The following is a 20,635-nucleotide window of genomic DNA, read 5'->3' on the forward strand; positions in this document are numbered from 1 at the left end:
CTCTGTTGTTTCTACATTTACGTGGGTGTGCCGAGGTGACACTATTCGTGTGTTGCTTTAAATGTTGCAGGTTCAGCGTTTCCTTTGATAAAGGAGATAAGATAGGAAGCACTGAAGCTCCTTTCCTTATCATTTAGAGAATTGGACCAGCTCTTATCATGGCTGCTGCTCAGATACTTCAGGGTCATTTCACTCAGTTTGAACCTTCCTAAACAAAAAAAAGACTTTTCCTCCGCAGCCCTGCTCTGTGGGAAAATAAGAGAAAGCTCACCTGGTTTCTTTCCCAGGCTGCCTGTCTTCCCTGCTGATCCCAGTGACTAAAAATAGAAACAGAGTTTAGAGTAACAATCACCTCAAACATTTCTCTCACCCCATGTGAAAACGTGAAACACACACTTGCCACCCTAATTTGTTCTGAATAATCTCTTACGTCTGAAGACGAGTCTCGAGGTTTGACATAATTGGACGGGAAGACTCCGGTCTTGCCCGCGACCATGCCCGTCCACCAATCCCCTTCTTTCCTGGTAACCATGACGATATCACCTTGCTGAAAACTCAGGTCCCCTTGTTCACTGCTCTCATATGTGTACATGGCCACGTACTCTGTACAGATGCACACAGACAAGTGAACAGAGTCAGTATTAACTACCCACCTATCTTTCAAAATAAAATATACATGTACATGTTTGCATGTGCTACCTTCTCCAGAGTCAGAGGGTTTTGTCGGGGAAGGGGAGGGTCGTTTTCCATTGGGGGGGCTTTCTGAGACTCCAGACTCACTAGAGGAGAAAGAAAACAAAGAAATGTAAATAAGCTGAGCTTTGTTTTTTTTTGCCAGGTTTAGAATATAAAATTAGGTTTTTAATTTCTAAAAATCAAGTTTGGTACGAAGACCCCCAATATGCCATAAAAACAATAAATCTGCCACAGAATCATCCTTCAGGCAACTTCTTTAAATTTTGTCACTCCACAATCAACTGACTAAGCCATTTACCAAGATTTTAATTCTTCAAGTTGCTTCTCTTCACACAGCTCTGTCAGTTGGTTTCGGCTCAGTCCAAACTCAGTCGGTGGATATGTAGCTACACTCCCACTAATGAGGGATTAAATGATGTGAGACGTGGTAAAAAATGAGACCTCGAAAGCTGAGAAAGTAGAGAAAGAAATCTAGCGCAGGTTTATTCAGACGTCCTGGTTGCTCTGTAGTGTGAGAAGGGAAACAATGTGAAATGAAAGTGCACAGATCTTGACTTGATGCTACGTTTGAACCTACCTAGTGTTTTTGCTGCGTGCTGCGACGGCACCAGCGGCAGGGGCCGTCATGGTGGCGGAGATGAGCTTGACGTAACTTTTGGGGAACCAGCCTCTCTGCCCAGTCTGCAGTTCACCTAACCACCACATGTCCTGCTGCTCCAACACTGTGATTATCTATATTAACAAAAACAATTATAGCATTGGTTCTATTCAGTTGAACAAATTATATAATAATATCCAGACAGGATATTTGGTTAGCACAAAATGATTACAATAAAAACAAATATGTATCATAATTTAATACAAAAAAAAAAACAAACAAAAAGAGGGGAGATGGGAAAATGCTTTACTACCTCATTTTTATTGAAGTTGAGGTGGTTGTCCTTCTTCGCTCTCCAGGGATACAAAGCCTGAGCCTGAAGACCTTCGACCTTCTCCCCCTGACAAGCAGAATTACAGCCACAAATACCACTCAGTTCACAAGTCCACGTAGCAACAGAGGAGCAAGCGAATCACCAGCACCAAGAACAAGCTGGGTCGGCTGGGAAGAGGATCTTTGGGAGACATTCGTACAATTAAGGTCCAGGACTGAAGAAGCCAAAGAGACTTGTTACCTGCCCCAGCACGGGTGACGGAGAGGAGCCTGTTGTCATGGTAGCAGGTGTGAAGGCGGAGCGTTGCCGAAGCTGCGCCGATGGAACACTGAGCGATGGATTCTGACTGGTCGAAGAGGTCGGCCATGCGTCCCACCCCTCGCTGTCTGATTGGCTAGCTGTATTTGAGGGCCAACTGCAAATATATGCCCACATGATGCACATGTATTATGAATCCTGCAGGTTGAAGTGTATTTAATGTGTCTGGGAGATTTACATCTATCCATCTATCTATCATGTAGCTGTAAGCAGACATAAGTGTTTATTAATGTATTTGTTAACTGATAACATCGCCATCGGCAGGACTCACGTGGTGCTGAAGTCGGCCCAGTTACTGTTGGCGGAGGATGCGGAGGAGGAGGTGTGTCCGGGTGCTGGAGGAGGCGTGCTTATCGGCTGCTGGGCGGAGGTGGGAGTCGCTGAGGCTGTGGCGCGCAAGCTGATTGGTGCTTCGTTGTCAGGTATCCGTTCTGCGTAATTGGCTGGAAACCAACCGGTCCTCCCCCTGAGCTCTCCTCCCAGCCAGCCGGGTTCACCTGTTTGTGACTCGTCCACCTGTCAGAGCAGAGGATAAAACTGAAGCATACAAGCCGACACAGAGACACTGGTTCACCGAGATGTGTGTGTTCAGATTCATGGTAGAACAGAGCAGTGGTGTAAACAACAATGTCCATGAGCAGCAGCTGTTTAGAGTTGAATTTCAGGAAGTAGAATTACCAAATCAGTGGATAATCAAGTGGGAGAAATAACATTAACTTGATAACTCAATATGTTTAACTGTTAATGTTGTGCTATGGCTCCAGGGCTGTAAAATGAACAGAGACCCTTTCAAGTTATAAATAACTTGATGATAGAAACCCACGGCTGCCCTCTTCACCACTAATTAATATATTTTCTTTTAGTCCATCATGTAGCTGTCCATGACACTTTCTGTTGCTATATTTACTCTTTTGTGTTGGACTACTGATGGATTCTTTTTGAAGCAAAATCTGGACGAGCCTCATCTCACTCCAATTGATGTCGAAATAGAGGTTACAACACAACACATTGTTTGGCAGGTTTTGAATGTAATCCTGCCAAGTGAGGGGAGTGACTGGGCTGTGGGTGACAGTTTTATTCATGAGGATGTTAATCTATGGAAACATTAAAGGTAATAAAATATATTTTTTTGTTTGTTTGTTTTTTCCGCAGAGGTCAGACTGTGAAGGTTTGTATTTCTTTGGTTCACAGTTAAACATCAATCATTACATTTTCACATTAACCGTGAAAACAAAAACAACCTTTACAGACATTGACAGATCTGATTACAATGACTTGGTTAAATAAGAAATAAAAAAATAAAAAAATAAAATAAAAAAGCCAGACACATTCATCCACTGGCAAAATGAATGAACATGGAGACGACATGAGGTGACAGCAAAAAGTTCAAATGAGTGCTGGCTTATGATTGGTGGAGGCACAACACTGGGGCAAGGGGGGGCAAGAACTTACCCATTCCCCCTTCACCTTCAGTTCGCACAGCAGAGGAGAGAGGAAACAGTTAATACACACACCGTGCTGTCATTCACACTCACTCTCTCACACTCACACACTCACTCACACACACACACACACACACACACACACACACACACACACACACACACACACACACAGAGGACACATATAAATACAAAAGAGGCAATAAAATATGTGCTTACACACATATTACTGTAAATCTGTCACAGTGGCAGCTACACACTCGCACGACCTTCAGTCTGCACCGTCATCATCCTGTGTTCACATGTTTTTGTAGCAAAGTTGATGGCAGAAGGTATGAATACTACCATTTGGGAGTATATACTACCTACCATGATTACATCTCCGGGAGCGATACTGATCTCATCATGGCTGCGAGCATCAAACGGATAGAGAGCCCTGTAGTAGACCACCTTCACCGGCTGCTGCTGCTGGTCGAAGCTGCTGGCTGCTGCCTTCTGGTCGAACAGACTGGGTACTGGAGCCTTTTCCACTGGAAATAAACAGGGAAACACAGATATTATTATTCTGCCTAAACTGTGGGAAAAGCATCAGAATTTCTGGAAATAAGTCAAGATGCCACACTGGGTACATCAATGTTGTTCCATGAATAAAAGTCACTGATGGCATCAAACACAGGTGACCACCACACACCAGTCCCTGTTTTTTGCTGTCTGTTTTTCATGCATGCATAAACTGCAACAGACATAACACACCTGATGAAGCCCAGGGATCTGCCTGCTGGCTGAACAGCTTGTTTAATTTATCTTGCATGTCCTTCTTGCCTCTTCCCTCATCCTCCTTCTCTTCTACTGATCCTGCTCGCTTCCGGCCCTCTTCTTCTTCCTCCATCCCTCTCTTCTTCCTCTCCTCCTCTTCCTGAGTCACTCTGTTTAGCCAGGCATCAGGCGCCGACACTGAGACCGGGCTAGGAGCTTTAGGGGCAGAGCTTACTGCTTCGTCCCTCCAGGCCACACTCTCTTCTGATGACAACCTGCTGCATGACAGGGAAAGATGAACCTCCTTAAAGTCAACGCAAAAGTTTTTCATGGCATGTACTGAAAACAATACTTTCCATTCTAATGTAATTGCTTGGATAAAATCCAAGACCTCTGAAATTCTCAAGTGTATTTGGATCTCACCTGCTCTCCTGCAGCTCGGCAGACTTTCTCTCACTCGGGGTGTGTATGTGAGAGTGTGTGTGTGTCAGTGTGTGTGTGTCTGCCTCCATGTCCTTCTGTTTCTGTCTCTGCTGCCGGCTGTGGATCTCCCGCAACTCCTGCAAAGCATCATGGGATACAGGAAGGAACAGCGGTGAGGAGGAAGTGGGATCAGTGGGGCTGGTTGCTACGGGTTACCATCGACAACAAACAAGAACAACAACAGCAGCAGCAGCAGCAGCAGCAAGTACGTATTAGTCAGGTGATCAAGGCAAGCTCCGCCCCTTCACTGAGGTGATGACACGTCCCGGCCGGTAACCATGGCAAATACTTGAATGTCATCCTGTTTTTAGTGATGATGTCGAAACTGACCAGAGCAAGAGACCAATGGTAAACAGGTTATTTCTGTCTTCTGTATACATGACATCGAACGCACATCTGTGCTTCCTCATCTGCCTCTCTTCCTGATATTTCTTCCTTTTTTGGTCATTAAAAGGATTTTTTTGGGGAGTTTTATCGAACATAAAAGGTGTTTGCTGTACAAATTGTAAAGTCCTTGCAGGCGAAACTCTGCTTTAGCTTACAGCAAACTGCAAAAAGCAAAAACAAAACAAAAATATAAAGTGTCGGATTGGTAGATTTGTCACGATAATGTGTTGAGGTGACACATCTTAGGAGAAATGTTTTTGATCTCCACATACAGTAATGTGCAAAGGTTTAGACTCTCATCCATCAGGGAGGCGTCTGATCGTTCCCAAATTCATTCTGCAGCATGACAACGACCCTGAACATTCAGCCAGAGTCATAAGGAACTCAGATGCTGCTGCATTTTTTAGTTGTGAGATAAACAAACTTCTCGGGAGAAGAATAGAGGGCAGCCAATGAGTGACGAGGGATCCATTAAAACCGTCTGTATCCCCACCTACTTTCCTCCCTCTCTATCTCTGACGTGTGCAGTGCAGCTCGTTTCTCTGTCTGAGCAGGGCTGACACTGTGGATTGCTCCCAACTCTTGAGCTGCTCAAGCTAGTGTGGACACCAGAAAAAGAGACGTCCAGGCTTCTGCTGACAGGACTTTCAAAGCCCGTGAGAACGCATCAAGGTTTTTACCTTTTTTCTGGTGTCGTCTACAAAGAAAAGATCTCCCAGCAACTAATTAGCAAACTGTCATGTACCAATCACGTCTGGTGGGCAGCGGATATAATTGTTAATTTATCCATATTGAAGCTTGGGGATTGTTAAAAACTAAATCATATATAAATCTTCAAGTGGGAGGGGACGTCACTGGGAGGGGGCTTCATCACCACTGGAGGTTGGCGCGGACGCGGCCCAAAACACAGTGCCCCGGACACGGTGGTGGGGCGGAGCTTGCACAAGGCACAGTATGTTTGAGGGAGGGGTTAGAAGTAAACAAAAAAACAAAAACAAAACAAAAAAGGTGGGTGGGTGGGTGGTGGGAGGGTATGTGGTAGGGAAGGGGGGGGGCAGTTCTGTGTAGTCATGACAACCAGCTGTGCCATTAGAACACACTCTGTTACTATAACAACGCAAGGCAGCTGTCGTGTTTCAGCCAAACAACCAACGTGAGGAAACCTTCAGAAACAAGCAAACCAATCAGAGATGAGAGACTGACGGAGAAGTAAAACTACAACTCTGGAGAGACAGAACTCCAAGTCACCCGAGAACAGGAAGTGGAGGACTTAAAAGACAACACAGCATGCCTAGCATACACTCCTGTACACACAGACTAGACACAAACACACACACACACACACACACACACACACACACACACATACACACACACACACATTCAAATAAAGTTTATCAGCATATTAGCCTGGTGCTAGCTTCTGCTTGTGTGGCTGAAACATCCTCTGGTAGCGTACGGGTAGTAGCATTACAGTACGGTGTAGTAATCTAGTAAGATAACCTAGTTAATCACCTAATCTAGTACACCTGCTAACCTAGCATGATTGCTAGTTTAGCATGAACAATGACAGCCCTGTTAGCCAGCTGGCTAAGTTGTGAGCTAACACCAGCCAGACGATGAAAAGAGGAAGAAGATAAAAGAGGACAGAGGAGGAATAAGAAGAGTTCAAAAGAAATGAAGAAAGTGATTTGAAAAAAAGAGTCTTTGATGGAAGAGCGGTAAATAAAGAAATAGAGAGAAGTGCAGGGGGTGGGTGGGGTAGGCTGGGTTGTTGTGTGGACCTTTATAACGTAGTCTAGCCGAGCCAGACACACCCTGACGGCTGACACACACTCCTGTAGCTGTCCCTGCTCCTGGCACTGAAACACACATATACATATATACATACGCACACAGAGTGTCAGCCATTCTGTAGACAGAGACGCACTCACAGACAGTTAAGGTCAGTTATGTTTTGCTGGGTAAGTTTAAATGTTTTTTTGTTTTTTTTATTGAGCATTCAACTGTATTTTCATGCAGATTTAACATATATAAAAATAAATCCAAGAGATTACCTCTTAGGTAATTAGAATTTAGAAATTTGATATTTGCTTTTCCAATTTATTTCTAGCTGTTTTTCATTTTAGCTGGGTGAATATTTTAAATCCCTGACGCAAGTGTGATGATTTTCTTCAGTGGAGATTAAAGTGCCTTGACTCATAGAAGGAGAGGCTCTTATGACTCACTGTGTTGAGTAATGTGCTGGCATTACAGCCCAGTTGTCAGTTTACAACAACTGATTTGTTTTAATAACCTGTCTACACTGGAAGTATTTACTACATAGTTTTGGAGTCAGTAATGAGGCTGATACACTGTTCACATTTGCTCTGTTTCTGGCAGCCGACTCCAGGTACATGAACTTATCTTCTAATAAACCCTGTGTATAAATATCTCTTCTTTAGTCGTTCATGTTATTCTTTACCTTCATTTGCAGTTCTACGTTTTGCACTGTTTTTAATGAGTTACAAATGTTGAGCTTTGATATAAATGCATGTATTTGCTTTGGATTAGTGTATATTTAGTACTGTGTGCTTTACTGACACTGACCTGTGAGATTAGAAAAAAAAAAACAGCACACCAGAATCAGTAGTGTCTGAGTGTCAGTAGTCACACCACTCACAGCTTGACTATTATAGTCAAGCTTCAACTGGCTGCAGTATATCCGGCTGCCTGGCAGTGGCAGCACAGTGTAGAACACATGTTAAGCAGGAATGTCTGCACAAACCAGTCATTTTAAAAAATCTGGTTTGAAGGTGTTAAAGATCACAAAGGTGACTGAAGTACTTGAAGCTTGCAGGTTAGTGGTCTGAAAAGAGGGTGTACAGCGTTTCTCTTGTAACGCTTTCTGTAATTTTCAGCCAGATCAGACCGTGCAGGTCCAATTCAAATGCAAAAACTTCTCTATGCTCCAGGTCTGCGATCAGAGTCAGAATGGTCATGATATAATTTGACAGTATTTAATGTTACAAATTGCATCCCAGCTGCAGTACCACCCCAGTCCAGCAGTGGCAGTGTGCTCTACCTGTCTCCCTCTCTGTTCCTCCTGAAGCTGGCGTCGCAGGGCTTCTATCCTGGCACAGTGGTTGGCATAGAACTCACACAGAGACTGGCATGGGCAAAGGAGCAAAACGCCAGTGTAGGAGATAAATAAAAGGAGTAGAAAATATAGAAGGAGGGGTTTATTATGAGGATTAAACAAAGAATATAATAGGGATATAAATGAAGGCAAGAGGTGAAGAAATACAGGTCGGAAAAGCCGGAATGAAACAGAGAGGAGGAGAGTGAGTGGAAGCAGAATTGGCAGGAGGAGCGTTGAAGAGTCCCAGTGGGCACAGAGGACAGAGGAGGCACAGCAGTATGACAAGAGATTTTGGGGAGAGGAAGTGGTGTAGAAAGGAAGGCGGAGGGTAGTATAGTCAAACATAGTTCACATCTCAGTGGTCTATGCACTGAGACATGGCTGCACCTTACTCTGGAGAACACTGGTATCCAACACTGCTGGCTTTGTTTGTTCACAAAGGCTTTGCAACACTTTCCCAAATCACTGTGTTATGTTCTATACACTGAATAAAACTGAGAACCATCTCCATTAGATTAGCCATTTACAAAAAAAATCAATTTATTGTTGCTAGTACTGTCTCTGCTTTTCTTCTCATCCTCCTCGCTGGCACAGACCACATGACTAATTCCCCTTTCTTTGACCTGACTCTGTGTTCTGGAAGAAAATAAAAATAAACAGGGACAAAAGGTGTTCTACGAAACATAAACAGGCTGCTGTGCTTAAATACTAATGAATAAAATAAGAAACAATCCCTCCATCTTCCTCTCTCAACAGTAAATTGTTGATGAAAGCTACATAAAGCAGCTGACTGAAACCGCTAAGTGTTCTAGCACACAGCTAGCTCTCTCCAAAAACATCAATATTAATACACACAATAACACATCGCCATAAAGACAAACACAGATAAACTACATAAATATAAATATCAAACCTTTAACACATCAGAAAACTTGAACACTGTGACTATACTAAACTAGTTTGAAGATGAGGTTATGAGAGATAGGACAGGACATGATTTAAAGCTACATTCACAACACCAACCCAATGTTTTGAACATGGACAATGCTTCATTTAGAGAAAACAATTACTGGGTTAGCAAGCTAGGTAATCAGTTAATTGACTGTTTAGTAAAATAGATTTATTTGAATTAATGAAGAACAACACAAGCAATATATCAAAGTATAGCTAAATGTTTTTAATGGTTTAATTAAAGTGTTACTAAATTTATTAGGATATCCCACTACTACAGTTTCATGTTATATTTTGGATGAGGTGTTAACTTTAGTGTCAGGAGTTGTATTTGAGTTATTGTTCAAAATGTTGAGGCTTTTCCCACAAATATAACACATCAGACACCTTCAACAGAAGTCAGGGGAGTGAAAGAGTAGAGTGTGATTTTAATACAGGAGATCATCTATGAAAAACTGGAAGAAACAAGCTGTAAAATACCATGAATGCACTTGCCTTGTGATTTCCTGACACAAATAAACAAATACTAAAATATGTCAAGAGTAGGAAACTTTTACAAGCTCATTGCTATCCTTCAATATAACCTTGTTTTAGATTTATACCTGATATTTACTGCTACTCTTCATAGCTTGATTAAATACTTAAAGCTGTGTCATGACAGTATGTATCTCTAGTAGCTAGAATAACTCAACAGTCCACTGCATCTATTCTGTAAAGTTATTTCATTAACTATTTAGTTTAATAAAGGAAATTATATAGTTATATGACCATGTATTGAGCTGGTGTAGCCATGGCTTTTCTCTCCTGTCCTGTATTAACGCTTTGGGTTTTACCTTTAGCTGGGTGTTGAACGCATCTATTTCCAGCAGTTTGGCCCTCGTCTCCCTCTCCACAGCATCCAGCTGCTCTCTGAGCTGCTGTCTGCTGGTCTCCTTCTGCTCCACAGCCTTCTGCAGGGACGACAGACTGTCACCTAAACACACACACACACACACACACACACACACACACACACACACACACACACACAACACACACACACACACACAACACACACACACACACACACACACACACACACACACACACACACACACACACACACACACACACACACACACACACACACACACACACACACACACACACACAGTGATATCAGGTCAGGTTAATTAGTGACAGACATACTCATACTCAGTTTATGTAAAAAAAAAAAGAAAGAAAAATTAAATCAAGAACAGTCTCCGACATCATGGCAAGAATAGGCTCAGTATGTAAGGTGCAGTACATGTGAGTGTGTGTTAGGTGTATGTGGTACTCACGGTGCAGGCTGTTCTGTTGAACCTGTTTCAACTGGTCGTTGAGACTCTGTTTATCAGGAATTAGCCTCCCGAGCCACTGCTGAGAGTCCTGAACAGTAATGTCCAAAAAAAAAAAAAACACCCAAAATCATTAAATCACATATTCATAAATCATTTTTGACCAATTCAATTTTTGCTACATACAAGTTGAGAGTTGTTCTACATGACCTAGAAATCAACATGACACCAGTCTGTCTGTTTGTGTTTATTTGCTGACGGTTTACATGTGTTTTGTGTACCTGCAGCTGCTGTTGCAGCAGGGTGATTTCAGCGATGCGCGTTTCCCTGGTCTGATTCGTCTGCTCCACCTCTTTCCGCTGAGCTGACAGACGAAACCGAACATCCTTCAGTTTGCCCTCCAGCTGGGTCTTCTTATCGTTCTAGAGAATGGGAAATGAGTATACTATCAAGTTTCTGCAGAGGCATGTACAGAGTGTTGGGTGATAGAAAGTATTCGTTTTCAGCTGTTCTGTTCTTACTGTTAGCACTATCTATTTATCCAACTATATCTAATTGCTTTTGGTTTATATTTGAAGAAACTTTCAAGCCCATCATTGCCACAAAAATCAACGTGTCCTCTGTCAGTGTGAGGAGTAACTCTTTGTAACAGAGTGACTTGGTTGTGTTGGTAACGGGAGCAAGTGGACTTACAGTCACCTTGGTTAGCTCATAGAAGCTTACAAAAACTAGCAGTGCTGACATCCTGAGCGGGTGTCTCTCTTTGCAGCATTTCCTCAGCTTACAACAATCTGCTATGACTCTAAATATTTCACCGTTCAGTTTGGCATGTTGTCAGCTTTCACAATGCGACTCCCTTTGATTGACAAGCATGTTTGATTATGCCATGGCTTGGTGTGTGCCTGTGTTTGATTACCAGGGCCTCCAGTTCAAACTCCAGGGTCTTCTTCCTGGCTTTGAGCAGGACTATACTCTCCTGCTCTCGGTTTCTTTGAGTTAGAAGCTCCTGTCGACGTTGACGCTCCCACTCCAGCTGACGCTGGCGCTCTAACTCACGCTTAGCAGCCTGGACAGATGAAACACACACAAAGGAAAGAGTTTTGTTTATTTTCACAATATTACACTTCAAAGAACTGCAAGGTTGGATATTACATGACATCACATTATATACTTATATTACACACTTCATTATACACGAACAAGCCATCTGCTGCAGGAGTGTGAATGAGGCTCTTACTGTAAGAGCTGAGATGTAAAGAGGGCGGTGGTGAGCAGTGAAAGGCCTCTAAGTTGTCTGCAACAGATGTAATTACACGTCTGCAGCAGCTGAACGTCAACTCAACCATAACTCTTCAATTAAAATGCAGATACTTGGTAATCATTTCCCCTTCTCCTTGCTGCCTCTCTTCTTACCTCTCTTCTCTCTATCTCTTTGCGTCGCTCTTCTTCTCTCAGCCTCTCCAGCTCTCTCTGTTTCTCCAGCTGTTTTTCTAATTCCTGTTGTCGTCTCCTCTCCTGCTCCAGACGTTCCCGCTCCTGAAACACAAACAGAAAAGTGAGCTGGCAGAACAAACAGCTCTATTATGTAGTTACCGGTCATAATTCATTTTCAGTTCCTGCTCGCTTCAACACCTGTAATAAACTCAAATTAACTTTTTGAAAGAGATGGGACATTGTCGCTGGTACAGTGACAACACTGTGGCTACTATCGCAGCAGAGATTTTATGGCCTTACATACAAGCAATAAACCAGGATCAATTCAAATTCTGACTCCAGTGTGGAAAAGATGAATCAGTAGTTGACCTTTCTCTCCTGTTCCTCTCTCTCCAGTGCAGCCAGTCTCTCCTGTTCTTTCCTCTGCTGCTCCTGCAGAGCCTGACGTCTCTTCTCCAACTCCAAGTTTCCTCGCTCAAAGTTCTCCCTCTTCTTATCCTCGAATGTCACTGCGTACAGACAAAAGGAGATAATATAAAGAATATACAGTGGCTATGACGTAGGTCTTCGTTAAGAAGGCTGAGACAAGATCTAGTCCCAGTTTGGACAGTAACATAATGGTGTCCAAATGCAATGATGGAGAGGACCAAACCTGGTAGCTTCTTTTCTTGGCTGCTTTCAGTCTCCTCCTCCATTTCCTCCTGGACGCTCTTCTGGTCTGACTGAACACTGTCGCTCCGCACACGCCTTTAACACACGGACAAACACAGAAATAACAATGCAGACCATCAACACCCATTTGTTTGATATGCTCACCCCACACATCCGGGGGACACATTGTATTAACTTCCATTTATGTTCACAGTTTAAAATAAACAGGGCAATATAAATATTGATTTATAAAAACATTTTGCATTCATCATGTTTATAACGTTTCTTTGTAGAACATAAAAATGTAAAAACTGTTTTAATGTAGTTCACCCCTAGTTTAACCCGACACTGTACAAAACACCAACTGCTGCAAGTATTTATGGCAACTATTGCGTAACTATGCACATATCTAACATTCTGCTGTCAGTTCAGTCGTTTAATTTGACATTTGGTTACAGTGTTTACCTGAATGTGGGTGGGAGGTAATCTGGTGGTAACACAGGGGGTAGCGGTAACCCTGACATTGCCATATCTATGAGGTGCATGGCCAAGATAAACTCCTCAGCTGTTAGCTTCCCATCCTGGTCGATATCTGATAGACTCCTGGAGGAGAAAAAGATGAAACAAGTTCCCATTGAAGCACTAACGTCTTTGAAATGTGTCTCCTGTTCTGATAAAGATTAAATGATTGAATTTCAGGTGATTATTTAATGCACTGACCATATTGTGGCCAGCTGGCCTTGAGGAAGACTAGACTGCATCAGGATTGTGCGAGCCTGGGGACCTGGAACACGTGCACACACACACACACACATTGAAATGCTGTAGCAAACCCGAAAGACATATTATCATACATTATGTTTGTGTGTGTGTGTGTGTGTGTGTGTACCTGTGAGGTGTCCACTCATCATCTTGTCATGAGAGTTAAAAAGCTGTCTGTACTTCAGCCTTGAGGACTGAGGAACGGCCCAATCAGAGGGGGGCTGACTACTGGGACAGGTAACACGAGAATAGAAAAACAGAGTGCAGTGAAGTCACTTAGAGCAAAAAAGAGAAGCAATGAAAAGGCACACCCATAAATTACCACAGAGCAAGGCAAAAGCTGAAGTAATATCTACTCTAGGTTGCACAATCAGCTCCGAAGCTCCTCGAGTGGTTTAAGTTTACAGCCTAAATTTATATTAACTTGGAACTTGGCCAAATTACAGAATTCAGTAAGTTAACAGCTTGTCAAGATACTGGGGAAAAGATGTGACAATTTTCTACCATAAATTTTCTCATTTTAGTAGATTGTTAATAAGCAAAATAGCGCTAACATTTCAGATCATTTGACCTACCTAGCAGCATCGAAGGACGACACTTTCTGCAACTTCGCACTTGGTCGATTAAACGACGAAGACTTGTTGACAGATGGAGCTGAGAGAGACATGAAAGAGGACATTTCAGTCTGAGGCTGTGGTCAAATGCTTAATGTCAAGCAGCGTATACGTTTTGTAAAGCATTTCATTTCATAATTCTTTTACAGTGTGACAATAAAACTCGGCTCGCAGCATGATTTGTTATCTCATCACAAAGTATGTATCTTAACTAAAACACAGTGACTTTTTACTTAGATTAGTTCAGAGTGTATACGGACACTGACCATCACCTGACCGTCTACAATGTAAATATGAAAGTCTACATTATGCGTAAATACAGAAGCTTAAAACCGAGACCTTTGCCCACACTGACAATTGCTACACAAACATTTCAACACTCCCTTCCCCACTGCTGTTATCTTACCTGGGTGGGAGAAGCCTGAGATGGGCTGCATCATGCCTGTGGGGGGAGCTCCGTTGGCGATGGGCTGGGGGAGGGGAGGCGGGGCAGACGAGACCAGAGGGGGAGACACCCCGACGGGGAGAGGGGGCAGGGGGAGCGGGGGCACGCCTGGCAGGGGAGCTGGGATGGGAGTCGGGAGGGGAGCCATGGGGGGCATGCCTGAAGATAAACAGACGCACAGTATGTGATTATCAGATAAACACATTATCAGTCAAAGGCTGCACAAAGCTTTAGAGAAAACTGCAATCGATATTTCTTTGCTGCTGAATTTAACATTATATATTTATACTAAATGGGGTGTGAGAGCCACAGAGTGTTATTACTGCATACTGTTTGCATTATAACTTTATCGATCAGCACTTGTGCAATAGGCGAGAGGTCGAGCTGAGAGAGTGAGAGCAAATATTTTCTATATGACCTCTGGAGAAGACAGACTTATCCTTATCAAATACATCTGCAGTGTTTTTGCAGGACAGCTTTACCACCGCCTTTTTTCAAGGGCAACAAGACAAAAAAAAAAAACTGTTGTCACATAAGCCGCAACAGATTACATCTATGTTATGACATCAAACTGTGAGCCATGTTTCCTCCAGTTATCAACTGTAAGCAGCAGCACACCACCACAGCAAAAACAATTACCACCACTGCAGAAGAAAAATGACATTTAAATGATCATTTCAATAACGTAGTCTTACAATCATCTAAAAGTGCATGTAGGGCAAATGTTTTGGAGGCAATCTTTTTAAACAAAACAATGTGGGTTGCCAGCTGCTGTAGATATAAACATTTCAGATTCGTGTCTTACCAAAGCCGGTCTGTGGGGGTAAAGGCAGTGGAGGTTGTTTCATACTAGGAGGAAGTGAAGGTGGCAGAGGGTGACCCTGGAGTTTCAGTTTGATGAGTTTCATGGCAATAGAGAACTCGTGGATATCCATACGGCCATCACTGTTCATGTCAGCCAGAGCCCTGCCGGCACACAGAGAACACATTATTTCACCAGTGTACAAGAACAAAATGATGCACTGCTGGACAGAAACCACTAAATAATGAACTGGATGAACTGGCTACTTAATATTTATTAGCCTGTGAGCTAGTCGCAGCTTCCTGGCTATGTGACTCACCAGATTTGGGCCAGGATAGGAGGGGGCAGTCCTGATTGAAGGAAGAAGTTCCTGGCCTGGTCACCTGACAGACAAACAGAAACAGGACATGAGATCACAGCACTGATCTAATAAGAGAGGCCACTGCAGACCGTGGCTGAATCCAAATGTCTGGACTTCATTGCGCTGGCAGACTTCCTGCGAATGCGCCTCCGCAAGTGCCGAGGGCCGTCCAGATCCACAATTCATCAAGTCCACAAGGGGCCTTAATCGGACCTGCTGTGGACTTCCAGAGAGCCCACTTAGAACCCAATTATACTCCCTTACAGACGTGCAGATTCGCAGCTGCGGACACCGTGGACAGTTGTTATTATACTTCTTTCTCATCCGCTTGGGAGTCCATTCAGAGGAGCGCATGCCCAGTTGGTGCCACACAAACACAATAAATGGGAGGGTACAAGAAACATCCGCAAAATGTCTCGGGCGCACTGTCTGATGACAAAATTTACATCACACGGACGCTTGCATACTGGCGGATTCAGAAAGTATAGCACTCGCTTTACTGTATTTGTGGTGTGTAGATGAGAAGGAGGGAGGGACAGAGAGAGAGACAAAGAGAGAGAGAGAGACTGTTACCTGTGATGTAACCCCCAGCAGTCGGAGAGAGGCTGTGAAACTGCTGATCATGTTTGGCTCTCTCATCCACCGAGATCAGAAACACATCTGGACCTATCACACCCACAAAAATAACACACACACACACACACACACACACACGATGACAGATTAGATACCAAACCCGAAGGCCAAGACAAAGCCCTGCACAGACAGAGGCTGAAGGGGGAGGCATGTGAGGAATGTGTCAGTCATGAATTTCAGTTCCTGTTAGAGGTTTCCTATGAAGTAACACTTAAGAACGAGTGTCAACCCAGAAATAAAGAGAGAAAACGAGGATGAATGGATGAGGGACTGAGAATCAGAGATTGTTGTCTTTCCTTAGAAAGCTCAGTACATGACAAGTCAGTGGATGAGTCACTAATGTAATTTGATAGATTCATCACTTGCTGACACTGATTATTTTGGTGCGTCATCAATAACTGTGCATGGGTGTCACCCAGTGTCTAACCATCATCTTAACAGTAACAATGTAAAGAACTTTACAATTCTCCGTTTCTGGTTTGACAGTAAAGGGACCCCATGAGCTCAGATTTACCGGTCTGTCACTGGCTTTACTCAATTACTAGTCTTGTTGCCTTTCTGCTCTGCTAATAGCTCAGTTTCCACTTTGTTGCATTTTTCCTCACATAAATTATATGCCAGATCAGAGTTAGTTAGGAACCTAGCTACTCCGAGCAGAGGTTCCCTTTAGTTCCAACTGACAGCTCCATCCCGTCCCATTTACTGACAATATACATACTTAGTGAAACATGCTGACTCATTACTGCTGACAGAAACAGCATTTCCCTTTGCTCCCTTTGTTAACAGCTGTAGGAAAGCATGCTTATTCAGTTGTCTTCACACATACACCCTGGAGCACACACTGTAATCCTGTCATTGTAATTCATATTTTGTGGATACAGTAACTGTCAAAATGGCAAATTTTTATTGATACCTGTCCAATATTTTATATTGATGATATCAATATTTTTGATGCAAGACTAGATGTTATGTGGAATTTCAGTTATGCTTTAATTTTCCTTCTTCAGCCTCAGTTGTTTCTCTTAGATTATAAACAGTGTTTCGGGTGGCTGGTCCTCATTCAGCCCAGAGACAAGTACGCAATATGTTCTATGTTACAGTTACAAATCTCAAAGCATTTGGAGTCAGTTTGTCTTTGTCTCCATCTGTTTGTCCTTATCTTGATGGCAGATCTGTCAGTCTGGCTCCAGGCTCTCTTTCATACCAATTTTGGCAAATTTTCCTCTGATAGTTGCCAGATCTACTCGTGTCTTCATGTATGACATTTTTTTTTTTTACTTATTTGTAAACTGTTTCTGGGAGATTACTGATTCGTTAAGACTTTTGATGTTGCCTTGATTTGTCTTGTTGTCGTGTGTCTCCGCCCTTTAATCTCTCCTGAAGTGATATTATGTACTTGTGAGATTTTTAAAATCTGAATGTTGAAATGACTGAGGAAAATCAGAGTGGATTTATGAGAAGCTGCGGGTTGTCTTCTAATGAACTTGTGGAATATTATGGTAAATTCATGGAGTAATGTGCTGCCATTTTGGTTATAAGACTCTTCACTGACAACCCTGAGAGGGAAATACAAACATCAACTTTCATTATACCTCTGGTTCAAGTCACACACACACACACACACACACACACACACTGACCTGTAAATGTGGTGGGGAACTGTGCCATGGTTCACTCAGTCGTCTGCAGCTACACAACACCTGAAACACATTTAGAAAAACAGAAGATGAGTCCATCTGATCAGTATCATCCCACCTCGCTGAGCAGTTCACCGCTCAATAATGCAGTAATGTAACCACTTCACCTTAATAGCATTTCACTGGTGAACCACAAAAATGCTTTCACAGTGCAGGGGCTATCTTTTGTCAGCAAGGTCGGAAATCCAACTGGATGCTTAACGGCACGTTAAAGGGGCCGAATAATGTCTGGTCACCTGCCAAAGGTGCTGATACAGTAGACAAACTCAGCCAGAGGAAACGATTTTCCAGCACAAGTCTGGAGTTCATTTTCCACTCTGCTGTCCTTCACTGCTGAAGTTGGGAATTTCTATTTGGTCTCCAGCCCATCGAGCCTTATAGGATTACGGTTTTTGTACCTTGAAAGTTTGTTTTGATGTAGGGGTATATGCACAAACAAAAACACAAAGCAAATAAGTACTTCTCAATGAGGCATATGCAGTCACATGTTTTTAAATCCTACAATTTGGATTAGTCTTTTTTTTAAAAAGGGGGAAAAACATGACGAAATCTGCATCAATCTGCTGTTGTCCCCCAGTGTTCAGACTAGTGCCCGGTCCACAGGAGACTGGACTGTGTGTCAGCCATGCTTGTGCATGTCAACAGGGCAGCAAACCTTTATTTATGCAGGGCAGGCTGCCTGAGCATACTCGCTTGTTTTCAGAACCACTCTGCTTCACGCTCACTCATTTACACACATTCTCACTTGGGAGCTGACCACAGTCAACACCAGTTTTCTAGTGTTGGTCTGTAAAAAGCTCCACTGGAGTCTTTTTAGAGTCAGCATTTCTTACAGGCAATACAAACTGGAAAGTTACAAACTAAAAGGCACCAAAAAAAAACAGGGAAATGGTGTTTTTAAGATGATGGATTTTTCTGAGAACATGCTGTTTTTTGGAAAAAAAAACATGTCTATAGACAGAACACCCACTCAACCAAGAAAGTTACATAAAAATTACTGCACTAATCAAAAAACTCAACCGAATTTACTGTTGTGATGGACAAGTCAACGACAGTGATTTGCAAAAACTTTACAGAATCTTTTTTAATTGTTTCCAGAAATTCTTTCAGAAGCAGAAAATATCATACTCAAGGTTAATATAAAAACATGGAATAAAGCAGTGCCCTGCGCACTCACAATAACACATCCATAAATGTGTGTGTGACATACCTCTGTCCTAGTAGAGGCATGTTAATCAGATCCAGACCTGCTCCCCTCCCCTGTATCTGTGTGACCAGCAGACAACCCACAATAATGATTTGACACACATTGCAACAGACAAGGACTTAATGAGGGTGTGTCAGTGTATATGTGGGTTGCTGACTTTTTTCCAAGTGTGAAGTAAATAAACATTTACTTTCCTTACAGTGGGATGAAGAGCAACCAGTTAAAAGGGCCAGTTCAACCAAATCACGAAAATGCTTTCCCCGTTTATCCCTCGTGATATCTAACCAAGTAGCAACGGTTTTATTTGATGAAGTACAAAGACATCCACATCTCAGACTTTTGCCACATCCACAATATAATGCAGGTGGATGGAATTTAGTCTGCAGTGCTCACGCCACCAAAAAAAAAATCTATTGCAACATCTTTCCAGAAACAGTTACTCACAAATCGCTGTGGACATTTTCACTAAGACTATTTCTTCAGTTGAAAATTGTCATTGGCCTATTGTGCAGCACAGTGTGTGTGTGTGTGTCCCATTATCATCAGAGTGGGAGGACAAAGTAACCAGCTTAACTAGGTCAGAGGAACAAAGCCCACCCTACGCAAACACACACAGGCACACACTTTCGCAGCTGCCACTTACAGAATACTGAAGCAGTTCAACAAATACAGTACATTTTCTGAAACTTAACTAGTAATGGGAGAGATCGAACTGCTTGTCAACTCTGTTAAAGCTTGTTAGCTTAGTCACAATATGATCTGAACTGACTTAGAAATAACCTGAAATTATAAGAACTTACAGAAGATATGTATAACAGCTGGTATTGAAAAACAATCACTTTTACTAAAATCTAGTGAGCTATCAGGTTGCCAAAAGCTGCCAAAATGTTGATTCACAACTGAAAAGCTTTGAATTAAAATGACTTTTATCTATAAGCATCACAACAAATACCTGAGGGCAAAGCAAACTGACAGCAAGAATCACCAAACCCTATGGTACCCCCAAAGGTTTTAGCATTAAAAGATATTCACCAGGTCGCTCCGTATGTTTTCCAATGACATCTTTTGCATTTATCATAGTCTCACCTTGACTTAGCCGAGTTGTATGTCTCAGAACTACTGATGAAAAGAACATAATGCGCCTATTTCCTTTGTCATCAGTGTGTAGTTGAGGATTTTATTCTCTGTTCTTTCTGTGTACATGTATTGTATTTGTGGGATTAGTCTGTATAATTAGAGCATTGGGATGTAACTGGAGTGTTGGTCTGTTATCAAGGCTTGTGGCAGATGCCTGTTTAAGCCCCTCGCATAAACACACACACATATAGACAGACACACAAACACACACACACACACACACACACACACACAGTCTAGGCAGCTTCAGAACATGATACAGATTAGGGTTCAGATTCTCTGCTCTCTTTGTCCCTCCCCTTCATTTTCCTGATGACACCTCCAACATTCCTCTTTCCTGTCTTCCATGAATGAATTTGGGAAAACTACACACCAGCTGACATTACAATGCTAGATACTCCAACATACAAACTCTAATATTCTTATAATATCTGATATCCTTGGCCTGGGTTGCATTCCAGAAAAAAAAAAGGTGTTGTAGTGT

The 20,635-nt window shown here is 42.6% G+C and overlaps 1 protein-coding gene across 8 annotated transcripts in view; it reads right to left on the minus strand.

Moving 5' to 3' along the window:
- Positions 1-20,635, minus strand: part of itsn1 (intersectin 1 (SH3 domain protein)) — a 42,692-nt gene that overhangs the window by 17,737 nt on the left and 4,320 nt on the right. For 2 of the 8 annotated variants that reach the window (XM_056395673.1, XM_056395679.1), the window contains exons 2-29: positions 17,751-17,810; positions 16,048-16,140; positions 15,433-15,496; positions 15,117-15,277; positions 14,273-14,470; positions 13,828-13,906; positions 13,380-13,480; positions 13,211-13,274; positions 12,956-13,093; positions 12,492-12,586; positions 12,209-12,348; positions 11,819-11,941; positions 11,322-11,471; positions 10,687-10,827; positions 10,409-10,496; positions 9,920-10,059; positions 4,568-4,704; positions 4,142-4,422; positions 3,758-3,918; positions 3,399-3,413; positions 2,218-2,462; positions 1,869-2,043; positions 1,608-1,694; positions 1,274-1,428; positions 995-1,093; positions 700-779; positions 431-603; positions 272-317 (exon numbers count right to left, since the gene is read on the minus strand). In XM_056395673.1, coding sequence (XP_056251648.1) covers positions 272-317; positions 431-603; positions 700-779; positions 995-1,093; positions 1,274-1,428; positions 1,608-1,694; positions 1,869-2,043; positions 2,218-2,462; positions 3,399-3,413; positions 3,758-3,918; positions 4,142-4,422; positions 4,568-4,704; positions 9,920-10,059; positions 10,409-10,496; positions 10,687-10,827; positions 11,322-11,471; positions 11,819-11,941; positions 12,209-12,348; positions 12,492-12,586; positions 12,956-13,093; positions 13,211-13,274; positions 13,380-13,480; positions 13,828-13,906; positions 14,273-14,470; positions 15,117-15,277; positions 15,433-15,496; positions 16,048-16,140; positions 17,751-17,778 — 3,457 coding nt within the window. In that variant the 5' untranslated portion in view covers positions 17,779-17,810. The remainder of the gene's footprint in view (positions 1-271; positions 318-430; positions 604-699; positions 780-994; positions 1,094-1,273; positions 1,429-1,607; positions 1,695-1,868; positions 2,044-2,217; positions 2,463-3,398; positions 3,414-3,757; positions 3,919-4,141; positions 4,423-4,567; positions 4,705-9,919; positions 10,060-10,408; positions 10,497-10,686; positions 10,828-11,321; positions 11,472-11,818; positions 11,942-12,208; positions 12,349-12,491; positions 12,587-12,955; positions 13,094-13,210; positions 13,275-13,379; positions 13,481-13,827; positions 13,907-14,272; positions 14,471-15,116; positions 15,278-15,432; positions 15,497-16,047; positions 16,141-17,750; positions 17,811-20,635) is intronic. The other 6 variants (XM_056395674.1, XM_056395675.1, XM_056395678.1 and 3 more) reach the window with 6 other exon arrangements.

This window comes from Seriola aureovittata, chromosome 14 (genome assembly GCF_021018895.1).
Source record: "Seriola aureovittata isolate HTS-2021-v1 ecotype China chromosome 14, ASM2101889v1, whole genome shotgun sequence".
Classification (NCBI taxonomy): Eukaryota; Metazoa; Chordata; class Actinopteri; order Carangiformes; family Carangidae; genus Seriola; species Seriola aureovittata.